The sequence below is a fragment of the Triturus cristatus genome, chromosome 4_1, assembly GCF_964204655.1.
Source record: "Triturus cristatus chromosome 4_1, aTriCri1.1, whole genome shotgun sequence".
NCBI classification, from domain to species: Eukaryota; Metazoa; Chordata; class Amphibia; order Caudata; family Salamandridae; genus Triturus; species Triturus cristatus.
In genome coordinates, this window is record NC_140585.1 from 1,203,388,883 (window position 1) to 1,203,407,923 (window position 19,041).

General features: G+C 46.3%; 1 protein-coding gene across 2 annotated transcripts in view; it reads right to left on the reverse strand.

The window, feature by feature from the left end:
* Positions 1-1,791: 1,791 nt before the first annotated feature.
* Positions 1,792-19,041, reverse strand: part of LOC146856393 (retinol dehydrogenase 7-like) — a 52,280-nt gene continuing 35,030 nt past the window's right edge. Inside the window, exon 4 of one of the 2 annotated variants that reach the window (XM_085654522.1) lies at positions 1,792-1,985. In XM_085654522.1, coding sequence (XP_085510648.1) covers positions 1,792-1,985 — 194 coding nt within the window. The remainder of the gene's footprint in view (positions 1,986-19,041) is intronic. The other variant, XM_085654523.1, reaches the window with a different exon arrangement.

Consider the following 19,041-nt stretch of genomic DNA (forward strand, 5'->3'; position numbering starts at 1 on the left):
ATTAAAAAATGATGACAGAAGAAAGACTGTAAACCTACAATTTATGAACTGTCTTAAACACTAATAATATTCTAAAGAACACATTGTTTATTTGAATGGGCTCAAACTCCTAGTTTATTTCCATTATGGTTGAACTAAAAAGACACCTGACATGCGTTGCCAGACTGAAAAAAGTAGGAAGGAAGAAAGAAACTTACAAAGACACATGTAAAGAATGTGTGAGAGATCAAAAGTCCAGTAAGTGATGAAGCTGCCCAAAACCAATGTAGGTGGCCGAAATGCAAGTTGAATTATGCAATGTAAAACAGATTGCCTAAATAGGAATTAGACTTCTTAAAGTGCACGAGTATTGTTTGACAAACTTGAGGATTAAACAGAATAGGGGAATAAGAAAGAAAAGGACCCAAATCCAATTTAAATTCATCTCCAGGTTTGCACTAACAGGCAACAAGATGAGCCCTTAATAGTTATAAAATTAAGGGAGCCCTCCACAGGAAAGTCCCAGGTCTTTGCCCCGTTACATCCATGGCTGTAATCCTTTTAGAGATTGTCTTGCAAAGCAAATCCCAACCCTGTTGTTCTATCTGCTAAATTGAAACTGAATGGACGCCCTGCCTTAGACAAAAGCCAGCAAAGGTCTTTAGACAGCTACAAGATGCCCCCATGTCTGTAGGCTTACCAAAAATCCTGGGATATCAGGGAGTAATATTCACCTATACAGATCGCATTTCTGTCTACTCAATAGCTTCATGGGTCATTCCCCTAATTATATCTAGAAAGAGTGCTAAGATTCACATACTGGGGGAATAGGAGTCATAGGAACAGATAGTTGAGTAACAGAAAACATCTTCCTGCTGTGCTTTTTATAAATCACCCAAACACCATTAACCTCGTACTCTCATGGATCTGGAAATCAAAACCTACATGACCTAAGTAAATATGCAGCGCATGTCTTTGAATACTAGGCAATTATGTAAAACAAGAAGTCAGATATTGGGGGCAGTCAGAATCAACTGGGCTATGGCATGAACTCCCAGTTACCTCAGGGAACATCTAAATTAACCACATTGTCCAGTACTCCTGGACGAACTATTACATGCTGCCATTATGTGACATACATCTCACAGGTAAGTTCCCAGGTACTTTGATACACTATGTCACCTGGATCCAAGCTCATCTCTTACTTTTCTAATGCTAAGAACCAGAGTTATGAAGTGTGTATCACAAAACAATAACAATAACAAATATATATCACACAAACAGAATATAGATCACTAAAAAAATAGAAAAAGTCACCAAAACAAAGGAGGTCATAAAAGAAGAATAGAAGCAAACCATGGAGAAGATATTACATTAGATGAGTAGCAAGAGGTTTCCCTTACAGAAGGAAAGCACCAAAACATATTAGGTGACCCAAGGGAAAGGGAGGTTACCCAAGGAAATAAAGATTGTCACCAAAGAAAAGAAAAGCTTTCTTAAAAGATGGTCACTCTTAAAGTCCATGGGGATCACTTGTTTGAGGGCTGCCCTCTGAGATGTCAGTGAAATATGTGAGAGAACAGATTCTGCAATGAAGTGCCCAATGGTGGGACCTCTGCGCTGGTAGCACAATCGGGGAATAAGGTAACCTCTCAGTGTACTTAAAAGATAGGCAGTAAAGGAGTAAGGAAAAACCTCCACCTTAGCTAGCCCTGGCAAGGGCGAGGTCTTGCGGAGCACTAGCAAGCGAGTCAAACAAGATGTCTTCTGTTATGCCTTCACACCTACAGGGTTTTTGATTTGCACATCTTTTTAAAATTTAGCCAAGATATAGTCAGCCAATATTGTTGGAAAGTATGAGAGTGGGATGGCAATACATTTGACCTCCCAGCCGGATGAATAGCGGGTTCGTGGGTGCACGGCAGTCAATCCATGCTCAATGCTGTCTGTCACAGGCGAGAGGTTGGTCTTCATCATTCCAATCATTGCATCAGATTTCGTGCAAACTACACACATGAAAAAGAAACACGAATAAAGTGAGATTACAGAGATACCTTTAGCTTATATATTATTACATTGCAAGTTGTTATACATTTTGCAGCATTTGTGAACACTGGAAGGGCTCACTCTCTTTGCTGGGAAAGGGTGAGCTGATCTATTAAATACTAGACCTTTGCCTGGTCTCTCCGGAGCTGGGTAAAACATGTAGGTGGTTACCAGAGATATAGACAGAAGAGCAGAGCCTACCAGAACTTCAAGTTGACAATGCAAGGGGATGATATGATGTAGTTAGCCAGGCATTGAAGAAAGGAAGAATTCTCTCCTTGGTTTCCCGTGATTGTATAATAGTATTTAACAAAGATCCGTTGTTGTAATAATCACACTTGTCAAAAGGCATCAGATATTTGTATTGGCATGAAATGACAGTCTAGGCAGTGGCTTCTGAGATTTTTAACAATCTACACTCAATGATCAGCCATTCATATCTGTTATTACAAGTATGAGTTATTATATTTATTTATTTATTTATTTTTCACATTTATAGAGCGCACTGTTACCCAGAGGTGTCCTGGCGCTAGTTGAGTGAGTGTGAATAAGCAGGGGTTACTGTGTGAAAAGCCAGGTCTTCAGAGCTTTCCTAAAAGACAAGAGGTCCGGTAGTTGTCTGAGTTTTAGTGGTAACGCGTTCCATGCCTTTGCTGCTCCTAGAGAGAAACTCCTGCCTCCCCAACTGGCTTTCCTAACTCTGGGGATGACTACCAGACCCTGCTCAGCTGATCTCAGAAGTCTTGTTGGTCTATACCACTGAAAGAGTTGGGAGATACAGTGGGGGCCAAGGCCGTACAAGGCCTTAAAAGTCACGCAAAGAGATTTAAAAATAATTCTCTTGCGAACTGGTAGCCAATGTAGCTTAACCAGGTCCCGTGAAACAGAGGCAAATTTAGGTGTACCTGTGATTAATCGGGCTGCAGCATTCTGTAGAATTTGGAGTTTGTTGAGGAGCCCCTGTTGGGCGTTCAGCAGAAGGCTGTTACAATAGTCCAGCCGGGACAACACCAGCCCTGTAACCACGGTCTTCTTATGCTCTTCTGCAAGGAACGGCAGGACTTTTCGAATAGTTTTTAGAACAAAATGAGTTGCTGAAGAGAGTGCATTAATTTGGGGCTTGAAGGACAAAGAGTTGTCCATAAGTACACCCAGGTTTTTAACCTTTGGGACCGGAGCTGGAGGAGTGCCCATTTCCTCAGGCCACCAGCGTGGGGACCAGAAATTATCGTTGGACCCGAACAGCAGAACTTCGGTTTTTGTAGAATTTAATTTGAGGCAGTTATCTGCCATCCAGTTGCTGACTTCCCGCATACAGCCTCTGAATCTATCGGCTGTACTGTCAGTTTCCCCTGGTAGCAGAGATACCACTATCTGAGTATCATCAGCGTAAGAGGTTAACTTGAAGCCGAAAGATCTGATAATTGGTGCAAGGGTGGAGACGTATATATTAAAAAGGGTGGGACTCAAGGAGGACCCCTGAGGGACTCCGCAAGGAAGCGTGAAAGGGTCTGATTCATAGTCCCCTAGTGCAACCTTCTGAGTCCTATCGGACAAGAAGGCGAGCAGGAGTTTTAGCGCCTTGCCTTGAATCCCCGTAGCCTTGAGTCGGTCCCCAAGTATCTTGTGGTGGACCGTATCAAAGGCCGCGGACAGGTCCAACAGGATCAGGGCAGCTCTACCTCCTGCGTCCATCACTGTTCTCACGTCTTCTGTTGCTTTAATCAGGGCGGATTCGGTACTATGCCCTGCCCTGAATCCATGTTGGGAATGGTCCAGGCCCTGGCCAGCCCCTAGAAAGGCGCTTAGCTGAGTGTTTAGGAGACCCTCCAGGATTTTCGTCGGAAGGGGTAGCCTAGCTATTGGCCGAAAGTTGTTCAGGTCCGTCACTGCTAGATTCGGCTTCTTCAACAGGGGTAAGATGGAGGCTTGTTTCCAGCGTAAGGGGAATTCTCCTTTTTCCAACATGACATTGAACAGAGGGGTGAGCCCTGCGGCCACGGCCGAGGAGGCCAATTTGGCCACGCTGGCTGGGCATGGGTCATTAGGGGAGCCTGAATTTGTCCGTAGAAGTCTGCTCTCCACCTCTTCCTCCCTAATGGGGGAGAAGTTGAGAAGCTTCGGAAGATTAATGTCTGCCTCAGGGTTAGTTACTGGAGCGACAGTCTTGCCCCGCATGTCTAGAGGACGGAAGATGTTTTCTACCTTTTCTAGGAAGAAGTTCGCCAGCTCTTGGCATAGTTCGCGGCTAGGGGGTATCTCCACTGGTTTGATGACCGCCAGGGACGATACTGTGCGAAATAATTCCATAGCGGAATTACTGGCCTCCTTAATACGATTCGTATAGAACTCCTGTTTTGCCTCTTGAATTGCAGATTTATACCTTTTTATCTCTAAATAGAGAAGCTTTCTGTCCTCCTCTTTATAGTTTTTCCGCCAGATTCTTTCCTGCTTTTTACAAAGCAGTTTATGGTCCCTGATACGTTCAGAGAACCACGGCGCAGAGGGGCTAGATCGAGTGGAGTGAAACGTTTTAGGCGGGGCGAGATTGAGGCATGCTGCCTCCAGCCAGTTGGTATATGAGGTGGCTGCATCCTCCACGTTAGCCATAGGGGGCCGCAGGGAGGTTTTGAGCAGGTTCTCTAGGGCATCTCCATCTATATTTTTCCACCTCCTGATCGTTCTAGGCGGATTCATAACCTTACTAGGCCTGGAAGGCGGGGCAAGGCTGATTTCAAAATGCACTACCGCATGGTCGGACCAGGAGACCGGAAGAATTGCCGTAATTTCAAGGTTGGGAAGATTGGAAAAGATCCCATCTAGAGTGTGCCCTGCCCTGTGGGTTGGGCCGGTAACCCTTTGGTTAAGCTCAACCCCGCGCATCTGATCTAAGAAATTTCGCGTATCGGGGTCTGAATCACATTCCAAATGAAAGTTAAAATCTCCCAGCGCAGTAAATGTTTTTGTGCAGAGTGCTTCTTCTAACAAGCAACTGAGTGCAGGGAGGAACGGGACTTTGGGTCCGGGGGGCCTATAAATTAGGCCACCCTTAAAAGATTGATGGTTGGAAAGGGTCAGGTTATATATGAGGGCTTCAAATTGGTCGGTGGTACCCGACTGGAATGAACCTCTGATGGAATTATGGTAGATTATAGCGAGCCCTCCCCCCCTTTTTTTTTCTCTGTTCTGAACAAAGCACTCGAACTCAGGGGGGGTAGCTTTGATGATATCCGGACCTGAGGCAGCATCTGTCCAGGTTTCTGTTACGAAAGCTATCTGTGATTTAGATTCAACTATGAGATCCGCTAGTTCTATACTGTGTCTCACCAGGGATCTAGCGTTAAGTAAAAGGCATTTAACTGCAGTGTGTTCTTTCCTTGTCCAAGGCACTGATGCGGCCGAACCGTGTTTACTAGTATGCCAGTCAAACTTGGGGAGAGCTTGATTGCAATTGATGCAAAGCGGTGGGGGGGGCCGCTCATCCACACGCATTTCCAATTTAACGCATCCTGAGCTCCCGCCTTTGTACCGACAGGCCAGAAGGGTGTCACGGCTGTAGGCAAAGTGAGTTACCGTTTTCCCTGACCTCGGACCAAGGAATCCGGCCCTAGGCACGGAACCGGCGCGGACGGGCTTGCCTTTGGCGAGCCTTCGGCGCGCCGCCGGCGCGCCCGCTGCGCTCGTCCGCTGCGCTTCCTGGGGAAGGTGGCCATTTTATCCCAATCGTGGAGTGAGGGGCGGAGCACTAGTCTGCTCGCCCACCTCCTCTGTCACGAGGGCGGAAAAACGGGCCACTGGTCACGGGTTCAATCCCCGGATGTGCAAATAGCAATGTTTACAAGCTGTGCAGTTTCAAGGTACTGGAATTAAAATATAACGAGTGCATTTAAAACAAGCAGCAGGTTAAAAGTATAGAACCACGTACCATTCAGCAATGTGCAAAGCTTAAGTCCCGGCTTCCGCCTCAGGACCACACTGTTCAAACACACGCAAACAACCAGCTGAGATGTGTGGGGCGGGAGGTTTATACCGATCGTGGAGTGAGGGGCGGAGCACTAGTCTGCTCGCCCACCTCCTCTGTCACGAGGGCGGAACAACGGGCCACTGGTCACGGGTTCAATCCCCGGATGTGCAAATAGCAATATTTACAAGCTGTGCAGTTTCAAGGTACTGGAATTAAAATATAACGAGTGCATCTAAAACAAGCAGCAGGTTAAAAGTATAGAACCACGTACCATTCAGCAATGTGCAAAGCTTAAGTCCCGGCTTCCGCCTCAGGACCACACTGTTCAAACACACGCAAACAACCAGCTGAGATGTGTGGGGCGGGAGGTTTATACCGATCGTGGAGTGAGGGGCGGAGCACTAGTCTGCTCGCCCACCTCCTCTGTCACGAGGGCGGAACAACGGGCCACTGGTCACGGGTTCAATCCCCGGATGTGCAAATAGCAATATTTACAAGCTGTGCAGTTTCAAGGTACTGGAATTAAAATATAACGAGTGCATTTAAAACAAGCAGCAGGTTAAAAGTATAGAACCACGTACCATTCAGCAATGTGCAAAGCTTAAGTCCCGGCTTCCGCCTCAGGACCACACTGTTCAAACACACGCAAACAACCAGCTGAGATGTGTGGGGCGGGAGGTTTATACCGATCGTGGAGTGAGGGGCGGAGCACTAGTCTGCTCGCCCACCTCCTCTGTCACGAGGGCGGAACAACGGGCCACTGGTCACGGGTTCAATCCCCGGATGTGCAAATAGCAATATTTACAAGCTGTGCAGTTTCAAGGTACTGGAATTAAAATATAACGAGTGCATTTAAAACAAGCAGCAGGTTAAAAGTATAGAACCACGTACCATTCAGCAATGTGCAAAGCTTAAGTCCCGGCTTCCGCCTCAGGACCACACTGTTCAAACACACGCAAACAACCAGCTGAGATGTGTGGGGCGGGAGGTTTATACCGATCGTGGAGTGAGGGGCGGAGCACTAGTCTGCTCGCCCACCTCCTCTGTCACGAGGGCGGAACAACGGGCCACTGGTCATGGGTTCAATCCCCGGATGTGCAAATAGCAATATTTACAAGGTGTGCAGTTTCAAGGTACTGGAATTAAAATATAACGAGTGCATCTAAAACAAGCAGCAGGTTAAAAGTATAGAACCACGTACCATTCAGCAATGTGCAAAGCTTAAGTCCCGGCTTCCGCCTCAGGACCACACTGTTCAAACACACGCAAACAACCAGCTGAGATGTGTGGGGCGGGAGGTTTATACCGATCGTGGAGTGAGGGGCGGAGCACTAGTCTGCTCGCCCACCTCCTCTGTCACGAGGGCGGAACAACGGGCCACTGGTCACGGGTTCAATCCCCGGATGTGCAAATAGCAATATTTACAAGCTGTGCAGTTTCAAGGTACTGGAATTAAAATATAACGAGTGCATTTAAAACAAGCAGCAGGTTAAAAGTATAGAACCACGTACCATTCAGCAATGTGCAAAGCTTAAGTCCCGGCTTCCGCCTCAGGACCACACTGTTCAAACACACGCAAACAAATTATAGGGCACAATCCTAGCAATTCCCTGTCACGTTTATCTTACTGTCCACTTCCCTAAGAAGCACCCTATCAAACCATGTTCATTGCATTGGATTATTGGGTCAATGGTAAGGTAGGCCTCTGTTCCTTCGTCGTGCCTTGGAACCCCACTACCCTCGACCACACACAGAGATAGGCAAGGCACCATCTCTGGTAGTGCGACTTTAGCCAGTCAACTGTACAAAAGCTTCAAATGCAGTCTCAGGCATAACACTTATCTGTAACATACCAGTGAACCATCTTGTTGATAGATAGCCCTATACCTAAAGCAGCCTAATCAGTGGATTGGCCTCTCTTACTCTTGTTCAGTACTTATCTCTTCTTCATGACTCAAGACTTTTGCACTCTTTAATAAAGGTAACAATAATTTCAAATACTTTGTTTAGACAATCAAGTCCGTTAATGTGACAAGTGCCAGAAACGTAAAAAGAGGAGAGGAGTTGGCCTAACGGCTAGGGCGGTTTACCTTGAATCTGGGGAACCGGGTTCGAATCTCTGCAAGGAAGCACAACATCCTGATTCTGGGCAAATCACTTCATCTCCCCGTTGCCTAACAAAACAAGCATTTGCAATGCAATAGGTCTCGCATTTACGGGAGTTTGAGCTATTGGCATTGTAAATGACAATGCCTTTTATTTATGTTTTGTTTTTTTAAAACATAAAATAAAAGGCAGTGTCATTTACAATGCCAATAGCTTCCTCGCGTAAATGCGAGACCTGTTGCATTTTCAATGCTTGTTAGATGAGCTTCAAAAACTTTTGAATGGAAGCATTAAAAGAAAACCTCTCATAACTGTACCAACAAATAGGTCCTTTTTCTCACCAGGCACATGGCATGCATGATTAGAAGCTGTGTAGAAATAGCGCTTCGCGGTACTGTGGTAAACACTAATGTACTGGAATCTTTATTTGAATTCCTTTCGGAGCAGTCAGTAAAAGTGGCAAATATAATTGAAAAATTGAGCAGTTAACATGCACCTTTTGGTTTCACTTTTCCAAAATTATCCTACATAAAATCCTACTGAGCAATGTGCTAGGGGTTACTCACTTGGTGCACATGGGGTCTAAGTTTATACTTTTTGACAGGGCTGTTTTAAATTACCAGTCCGGCCCTGCAAGTGTTCCAGAGTCGAGTCAATGACAAAGAAGTGGTCCTAATTCTATGTTCAGAAGGGGGAGGGTGTGGCTTAACGGCCAGTGCAGCCGACTTGGGCACTGAGAGATCCAGGTTTAAGTCTCGTTGTGTGCTCAACATCCTGTGATTCTGGGCAAATCACTTCCCCCTGCCTACGGACAGCGCCTACAGACCCTCACAGGTTATTAGCGGCGCTATACAAATCCAAGTATTATATTATAGTATAATTATTAAGAAGAGAAAGAGGCAGCCAAAAGACGAGGATCAAATGTCCAAGCAAAATGGAAAAAGTGGCCTAGAAGGAGACTAGATAAGAGGGGGGGGGGGGAAGGAGTGGCCCGAACGCTACTCTTAAAAGCTGATGAAACACAACTAGTAGAAATGGACAAAGTATTGAGGAATTATATGTTCCAGGCGTTCTGAATTTCCGGTACCGACGAGAATCTCTGTACGCAATTACGAGTTTGCAGACCAAGAATTACTTGGCATAATTCTGCATGGAAAGCTGCATGTTTAAAGCTACAGATCACATTTTTAATGAAACTGCACTACAGCAACAGCACCGGCCCTGATATAATATTAATGGCCGCCGGGCAGCACGGTAGCAGCAGAAAGCCTTTTAGGCTCTTACGCAACACGTAGCTAAATTAATTATTTGCAGGGAAAGGATCCCATACACCCGGCAGCCTCCGAGGGATCAGTGAGAGCCGGACTGCGGAGGCGCTCATTAGCGACCCTCAAATGTCAGACACCGGGAGGAAAGAAGAGGCCTGACAGGGAAGGAGACACAGCGACACAGAGATCTGGAAGGGAGGGGGCGCGAGAAAGACAGGGACAGCGAGGTACAATGATGGAAGAGGTGGCAACGGAGCGGGCACAAAGAGGGGAGAGGGCGCGAGGTAGACGGGGACTGCAGGTTAGACAGGGACAGCGAGGTACAATGATGGAAGAGATGGTGCTCCGGCCCATTTTAGTATCCGTCAATTATCTACTAGAACCCACTCTGGTCGGATGGAACTTTTTACTTGCCCAATGCGTGGAGGGAATAAACACAATTATCAGAAAATGCTGTCCGCAATTTGTCATGATCAAGGACTCGAGACTTAATCTCTTGGCTCTCTGGCTTTTATTATCAGCATAAAGATTTGAAGGTACAAACTCCTCAATACGAGGCACAACAAGTACATAGGCACTAACACAAAGGCTACTCTACGAAGAATCCGCATACGACTAAAAATAACTAAAAGCACAATTTCTAAAAGCATGAGGTAGAAAACTACCAAGCCAATGTCGATATTAGGGACACTGGACCATACCATCTCTGTCCCTACTCTGTACTAGATGACATCCCTACTTAGCAATCCCTTGAGACCCTCAATCGAGAAAAAGGTGTCAGAGTGAAACTTCCTAAGAAGTCTTCACTTAGAGAGCTTGATCTAAAATTGCCCCCTCTAGCTCCTCGCCTAACTCTTCTCTGCCCTGGGCTGCGCTGTTCTGCCTCCACCCTCGGGGCGCTTTCCCTAATACAGAACCCCGAATCTCAGAACACGCCCTTTGCACCTCCTCTTCAGCCGGGTCATCTTTCAGTAATTTTCCATAGAGCGCTGTCCAGTTCCATCGTCCATCAGCTTGGCCTTGAGTCCCAGACACCGTCCGCACTAGGAGTTACGATTGGCACATTCCAATGCACTCCCATGTCTGGCTTTAGCTACATAAGTCAATTCGTGAACAAAGAACTTCTCTACTAACGAGCAACTGTCCTTGCACCTGGGGTGAGATCATGCAATGCAGACATACTTCACATCTTTTAACTTTGCAATTTACTACAGCCTAAAACCTCTACTGGAATAAATCCTTTTTGGCCTATTGCCCTCGGCTAACATAAGAAAATAACAGGCCTTTCGCCTCAACGATATATGGGAATTCTGGCCACTACTTCGGTTACACAAGCATGTCTAAATCACACTATTGACATTTACGTCTTTCTTTTCATGTATGGTTAAACTAAACAGTCTACAATCATGTATTCTAGGCTACACATTTTAACATCGCGTGGAGTTTATACATACCAAGCTCTTATGCATTTCTCTAATACATTCACAATATGCTTGTACATAGCTAACACTTCTATTTAAATCGATATAGGTTATACAATTCTTAATACATTTTGCACAAAATACCTGAGTACACATTTGATTATATGCGGGTGCCGACTAACTGTGAATATAACGCACCCCTACAATTTTCAACCTTTTAAGCGCTACATCAGTTCCCCCCTTTGATGACATCTGTCATCACACCATTACAATCTTCCTTCTTTAGAACTGATTTAAACGGTACTGGTCATGACGAACTCCCTCCATTCTCTTAAGACTCTCATATTGGTGATCCTGAAATTTCGCCATCCTTTTCTCATTTGCTCTAAGAGCTCTTTCAACTTTGCCTCCTTGATACCACTTACACGCTTTCACGCATCCCCACAAACAAATCACACAAACTACAGCAATGATAATTGGCTTCAACACTGATCCAAGAAATCCTGTTCCCAAATTCGCAAACCATGTTCCCACTCTTCCAAATCCCTGTCCAATCTTTTCCCACACATTCTCCTCCGTCAAATCCATAATTTCCTTGTGAATTGTTGTGATGTTGTCTATGTACTTCCCCAACTCCTTCGTATTGTCTGGAATATATGTGCAGCATTCTTGAACCTTCAATAATTTACAGACCCCACCCTCCTTAGCTAATAACACGTCTAACGCAAGGCGGTTCTGCATAACCATATTCCGTATCGACAACATCTCTCCCGTCACCAACAACAGAGACCTCGCCGTATTCATAGACAGCTCATCAACTACAGTCGCCAACCTTCTTATCTTCACGTCATTCAAAACCACAACCATACTAGGTATCATTGCTCCATATAAATCACCAATCACTGCACCTGCCTTTACAGTCCTACGTCTCCTAGAATGTTGTCTCGTCTCTAACAACTCCAAGTCCTCTGTGTGATAAATCTTCGGGAATATGATGGCCAAATAACATATGCCATACCAATTTGCAGGCAATCTGACATAAGCATTCTTCCCACATACATAATACATAATACACTGTCGGAATCACTACTGGACCTTGCATAAAGTCCTTAACAGAAGCCTCCATAGTGAAAGTCTGAGAGCAAGTGCTATGTCCTACTGCAACCTTCTCCGTGGCTGATTGAGGCCGTCCAATACACAAATTCCCTTTCTGCACTTCATCTAATGCTATTGGTCCATAGCTTCCCTTGGACTTGTGAGATTTCTCCTCCTCAGTCCAATCTACTGGACTATCTCCGGTGTCTCGTGTCTGGGTCAACTTTCTATATCTGTCCTCTACCTGATCAATGAACTTCTTCTCCGTCTCAGATAACGCACATGTCAGGTTATGCCTGTGAGCATGCGCAGTATCCAACTTCACAGTAGGTCTAAAATACTTCAGAAGCCTGTCCTCCTTCTTATAATAATCGTACTTATTCAAATGCTTGATTGCTGGAACTTCAGGAAATACCGTATCAAAATTTGAAATGAAATACTCGAACTGTCTCCTGTCATAAAATAAACTACAAGAAATCGCATAGGTCAATGGGAGGTGATGATACTTGATACCTTCATCTACGGAAGCAGGCAACTGCATACACACATAACAATCCTTCACATCCATCGCATCAACATATTCGTACAGCAACTTCGCATAGGCATTAGGTTTAAAATCACCCTTCGACAAATCCATGTGGAGTCTGCGATCCTCCCTTAACTTTGATGTTCTCTGATCTCTGATACTGACACCTCTCTGTCCTGGGGTAATAGGTGTAGGTGCTCCCTGAACCTCCCCCTCCTGCCTGTGAGCCACCATGTATGAACTTATCACTAATGCAAATATAGTGGCTATCACAACTCCTACCAATGTGCCTATTATCAATCTAGCCCTACGATGTGTGTTTGCAGGATCTGCCATCTTCGGAATATGCTCAATGTTCAATACAGTTTCTGGAATGGTAAGTCTCTTTCTCATCAATGTCTCTTTTGCGAACTTTTGGCAAACCTCCCTAACTTTTCTTCGTTCTACAACGGAAAGTCCCTAATTGTATTCTTCTTCCACTCGGGCCTAGGTTTTCTTCCTTCTCCTGCTTTACAACACTCTTGAATCAGTCCAAAATAACTGCTGGTTCCAACAGTTCCAAGACCCCCTGCAATATTTCAAGCTTAAGAATGGTCAGTTCTTGTGGAGCTGGCACAACTGTGAACGTCGGGAAATCCAAAGTGTCCAAGATCATACCACGAATGAGGCTTAGAAATGGTGGATTCGGGATGTTGATGGTCAGGATTCCATCGATCTCCAATCCCGGAATTCTCAGCAACACTTCTACTCTCGGAAACGGAGCACTGCTGACCAATGTCATTGGCCTCAATCTTCCCGTGCTCGGTAAACCTGGCATCAGTCACTGGATATGCCCACTCTGGTGAAGCGTACTTCTGACTTGGCACTCTAGTCCTCTTTGACCTTCTCAAAGTACCTTGAGGATGCTCCTCGTCATTCGATTCTGCTTCTGGCTCCTCCGAAACTGGTGCAAGATCTGTGCTCGGCGCCAACCTGAGGTTTACCCGTTTCTGTCTTGCGGGCCAAACCCTTTCTGCTTCTGTGGCACCTCCGGTCTTCTCCTCGATACCCTGTGCACTGATCTCTTCTTCCTCTGCAGAACTCGATTCAGTACTGCCCACTGCACCTCTTATTTCTTCTCCAGTTTCTGGTTCAGTGCTTCTCTCACGTTCTCCTTCAGCTTGATTCAGTGCACCACCAGCTGCTTCAGCAACCCTCACAGCTTGACTTACCCTCTCAGATGGCTCTGCCACCTCAGCTGGGTTTTCGTTCTGGAGAGGGGCTGTATCTTCCAAGGGTGCTGGAACTCTACGGGTATGGGAAGCATGCACCCAGTTCGGTAAACCTCCACACTTGACTGCTGTGTTCGTGATGAGGATCACTTGAAACGGGCCTCGCCACCTAGCATCCAGGCAACTCTTCCTCACATGCTTTCGGACTAGGACCCAATCCCCTGGGCATAAGTCGTGACACAGGTCACTCGCAGCTGGAACCGTTGCTGTCTGCACCTGCTGAGACACAGAACGGACCACGTCAGCAAGGCCTTTACAATAGTCCAGGATCATATCATCAGTGATATTTATCAGAGCAGTGGCAGGTATTGCAGGCAAACGCATCGCTCTCCCCATGAGGATTTCATGGGGTGACAATCCAGTCCTTCTATCAGGCACACTTCGGAGGCTCATGAGGACCAAAGGCAATGCGTCAGGCCATTTCAAGGACGTTGACGAACACACTTTCGCCATCCGAGCCTTCAGAGTTCCATTCACCTGCTCCACTATCCCTGAAGCTTCTGGTCTATAGCTACAATGTAACCTCTGATCTATATTTAAGGCAGCACAAAGCAACTTCATGACTTCACTGTGGAAATGAGTTCCTCTGTCCGATTCAAAGGACGTCGGGAACCCGTACCTTGGAATGAGTTCTCTCAATAATAGTTTTGCTACCGTGAGTGTGTCACATCTGCGTGTAGGGTATGCCTCCACCCACCTGGAAAAAACACATACTATCACTAATATGTACCTCAACCCATTACACTTCGGCATTTCAACGAAATCCAGCTGCATCCTATTGAAAGGTCCACCCGACCTCCCTATGTGACTCAACGTCACAGCTGTCCTCTTTCCTACATTCATCTGTTGACAAGTGACACACCTCTGGCACACGGTTTCGGCCACTGCCCGAAACTTCGGGTTGTACCAAGTCTGACGAAACACTCTCATCATTGCGTCTCTACCAAGATGTACAGCACCATGTATCAACCTTGCCATGGGATTCAACAAACATTCTGGCAACACCGCTCGTCCATCATTCGAAACCCATATATCCACATCTCCCTTCTCACATCCAGCTCGTATCCAGCTGTCTCGTTCCTGATCCAAGACCCCTTCCTGAAGCTGTTTCAGTTCTTCCCATGAGTCTGCCATTGCTAACATCTGGTCATACACTGTTTTCTCCTCAGTTTCCTCAATGTGGTTCTCCGTGTAATTACATCCCTGCTCTGCACAAAACCGGGCTACTTTGTCGGCATAATTGTTACCCAATGAAACAAAATCATTTCCCTTTGTGTGTGCAGCACATTTAACAACAGCAATTTCATCAGGACCTTGCAATGCTTCAAGCAATTTCCGCACATAGTCACCATTTCTAATGGGTGAACCTGAAGACTTCATAAACCCCCTCTGGGACCATAGCTGTCCGAAGTCATGAACCACACCAAACCCATATTGGCTGTCCGTGTAAATCGTTACACGGATCTTATCAGCTGCCACACAGGCACGAGTCAAAGCAATAAGCTCAGCCACCTGCGCGGAGTGTACTTCTAAACAAGCGGCTTCAACCACCCCCGCGATGGTACATACAGCAAATGCTGCTCTCAATCGACCGACACTGTCTCTTAAACATGAACCGTCCACAAAGAAAATCTCATCTGAAACTGGGAGCGGTTCATCAACAATGTCAGGTCTCGGTTTGGTGCATAGCTCAGTCACATCGAGACAATCATGGTCCTCACAATCTTCATTATCATCTACATTTGGGACAGGTAACAATGTAGCAGGATTTAAAACAGCACACCTCTTCAATATCACATTATCGGCTGCAAGGATAACTTGCTCATAACGAGTCAGCCTATTATTCGTGAGGTGCTGTGTTTTAGTCCTAGTCATCAACAGTTCAACAGAATGTGGCACATGTACAGTAAGAGGATGACCCATCACAATGCTCTCACATCTCTCGATGCTGACACCTGTTGCCGCAACGGATCTGAGACATCCGGGCAACGCAGAAGCTACCGGATCTAGGGTAGCTGAGAAATAGGCAACTGGTCTACGGACACCTCCATGATTCTGAGTTAACACTGCTAATGCGCAACCTTCTCTTTCGCAGCAGAATAATGCAAATGCATTGTTGTAATCCGGCATTCCCAACGCAGGAGCGCTACATAAGGCTTCTCTCAGCTTCAGAAATGATTTCAAACAGTCGTCGTCCCATGGTACCGGATCACTTACATCCTTTCGCGTCAGCCGCTGTAAAGGCTTCGCTTCAAAGGAAAAGTTTGGGATCCACTGGCGGCAATAGCCCACCATTCCCAAAAACATTCTAACTTCCCTCTGCGTCGAGGGAACTGGCATTCTCAGAATCGCATCAATGCGATCTAGAGACACCTTCCTTTTACCCTTCTCAATTCTGTGCCCCAAATACTGTACCTCAGGTAAACAGTATTGCAGCTTGTTTGGGGACACCTTGTGACCGTTTTCTCCTAGGAAATTCAACAACGCAATTGTATCAGTTCTGCAAGCGTCTTCTGTTTCCGACGCAACAAGCAGATCATCAATGTATTGCACTAAAACTGAGTTTTGTGGCAACACAAGACTTTCAAGGTTTTTCTTCAAAAGTTGATTAAAAATCGATGGGCTCTCCGTATACCCCTGTGGGATACGACACCACGTTAACACACGGTTCTCTAGTCTAAATGCAAAAAGAAATCTGCTCTCTTCATGTAGGGGAATCGAAAAAAATGCTTGACATAAGTCAATCACTGTGAACCATTCAGCCTCACATGGGATCTGAAACAGGATCACAGATGGATTCGGTACCACTGGACAACATGGGACAACTATGTCGTTTATTTTCCGCAAATCTTGCACTATCCTGAACTTCCCACATGGTTTCTGCAGTCCCATAATGGGCGAATTGCATGGACTACCCATAATTTCCACCAGTATTCCCTGCTTAATCATAGACTCGATCACAGGTTTAATCCCTGCAATCGTTTCAGGGGATAATTTATACTGAGGGATCCTCGGGAATTCCGCGTTTGGCTTGACCTGTATCTTCACTGGTTCCACTCCCCTGACTAAGCCAATCTCCTCTCCACTTAGGTCCCACACATCGATGGACACCGAGTCCCTCAAGTCAAGTGGAAGCTCCTCCACCGTCAAAGCTGGGTACATTTCCACACACACCCGCTGATTCGCAACCTTAAAGGTCGCGTCGTCATCCCTCGTCTGTACCTCTACTCCTTTCGGGGTACAGTAAATGGTGCAATTGAGCTTGCACAACAAATCTCTCCCCAATAAACAAACAGGACTAGAATCGCACACCACGAACTGGTGCCGATCCCTAAAGTTTCCTATCCTGACTGGAATCGGTTCTGTCAAAGGGCTAACTAGCCTCTTATTCGCCACTCCAACAACCTGTATACTTTCCCCATAAAAGGGCTACACCCGGAACTACTGCTGATCTTATAGTCGACCTAGTAGCCCCCGTATCGACCAAAAAGGTAGTAGGGTGTCCGTCAAGCTCTGCTTCCACAAACGGTCCTCTCTGATCCACCTCTAAGATGGCCCTAAGTATGCAGTCATCATCTTGGCTTAGACTCAACCGGGCCAGCAAATCCATATCCTTCTCCTCGCTTACTTCAAACATGGGCATCTGCAAATAAGTTCGAGCTCCCTGCTGTATGTTCTGTATCCTAGGTGGCTGGGGAACCTGCACTTGCGAGATGCCGGTCCCCCCTTGCATCATTCTCGGTGTAGTCACCGTCTGTACCTGGTCCGCCCCAGGGACCTGAGCTATTCCTCCCTCCATCTGTTGCTGGTTCCAGGTGTTCAGGGGACACTCGCGCCTCCAGTGTCCCACCTGGTGACACTGGTGACAAGCAGTCGTCTTTTTCAGTATCGCTACATCTATGCCTGTCCTAGGGTCTATGGGCCTTGGCCTTCCCTGACCCTGCACGTTCTGATTTCCTGTCTGATAATTTCCCTGTCTCCTTACCACTGGACCCCCATTCGGCGGTCCATGAGCAGCTTGCATCTGTATAAGCAACAAATTATCTTTCATCTTCTTGTGCTTCGACTCAATCTCATCCGTGCAGTACCTAGCGTACCGCAAGATTTCATCCACGAGCTTATTCTGCCAACAGATCAAATGCTGCTGTATCATGAGACTAACCTCGGGCTTCAAACCCAGCACGAACTTAGAAACAAATTGTCCCATATCTTTCGTCTCCAGCTCGTCTAGGCCACTGTACTGCTTGAAAGCCTTCAAGAGTCTCTCATAAAACTCATGTACTGTCTCCTTTGGTTCCTGCACTGTCCTGTCTATTTTCACCCAGTCAATGTCTTGGGGTGAAACCTTCGATTTCAACCAGGTAATTACCTTATCATACAGCCTCATCACCGCTGGCGACGGGCCATTTGTATGCATGTTCCTATCAGGCTCATAGTCCGGCCAATCAACGGCAACCTTGCATGCGTTCCACAGATCCCCCGGAACCACAATATCAAATAAAGTATTCAAATCGATCCATAATACCTTCGAAATCTTAACAAAGCGCTCAACTTGCTTGTACCACTCTGCAGGCTTCTCCCTGAGCCTGGGAAAATCATTCGTAAATGATGCCAAATCACCCCTGCTCCATGGTACATGCACATATCCTCCATTCGCCACTTCCCTCAAAGGGAAGGTCTTTGCCAGTAGCAACCCTTCACCCGGAGTTCCTCCTTCCGCTTCCTTAGAGGTCTTTTTCTTAGACCATCTCTCTTCCCATTTATCAAGCATCAGCCATGGTCGCATGGCTAGGATCAGTTCTCTAGTATGTGACCTTAATCCAACAACCCTTTTCTCCTCCAGCTCTCGCTCGGTATAATGCATCCTATGACTTCCTTGCAACGCCCTAGTCTTGGATAAATCCACATAATATTCTTTCGCCAATCCCCTCAATTTTTCGTGTGCAATTCGTGCTTTAGCGGTAAACTTCCATAGACTATTTCATCTACCTCCGCCTTGAGTCTGACTATGTCCAACATCCCCGCTCTCAAAGCTCCTTTCAACACCTGACAACTTGCTCCACGTCCCTCATCATATTCACATTCCGGCTCCTTCTCCCTCCTCTCTTCCGGTGCTTCTATAGGAGCCGAATAACTCCTAAAATTAACCCGATCCCTCTCCGATTGGACCACATTCGGGTTCTGATGCCTCTCTGATGGTACCCACGACCTTAAATCTGACCTTGACTCCATCAGATTCCTCGGCCTTACCGGTCTCTGTTCCTCTTCGCCCCTAGATGTGTCTGACACCGCTACCAATGGTGTCCTCCATTGTACAGGGCTTGGAGGCCGGGCCATGGCCCCCTCCAACCCACTTTCCTCGCTT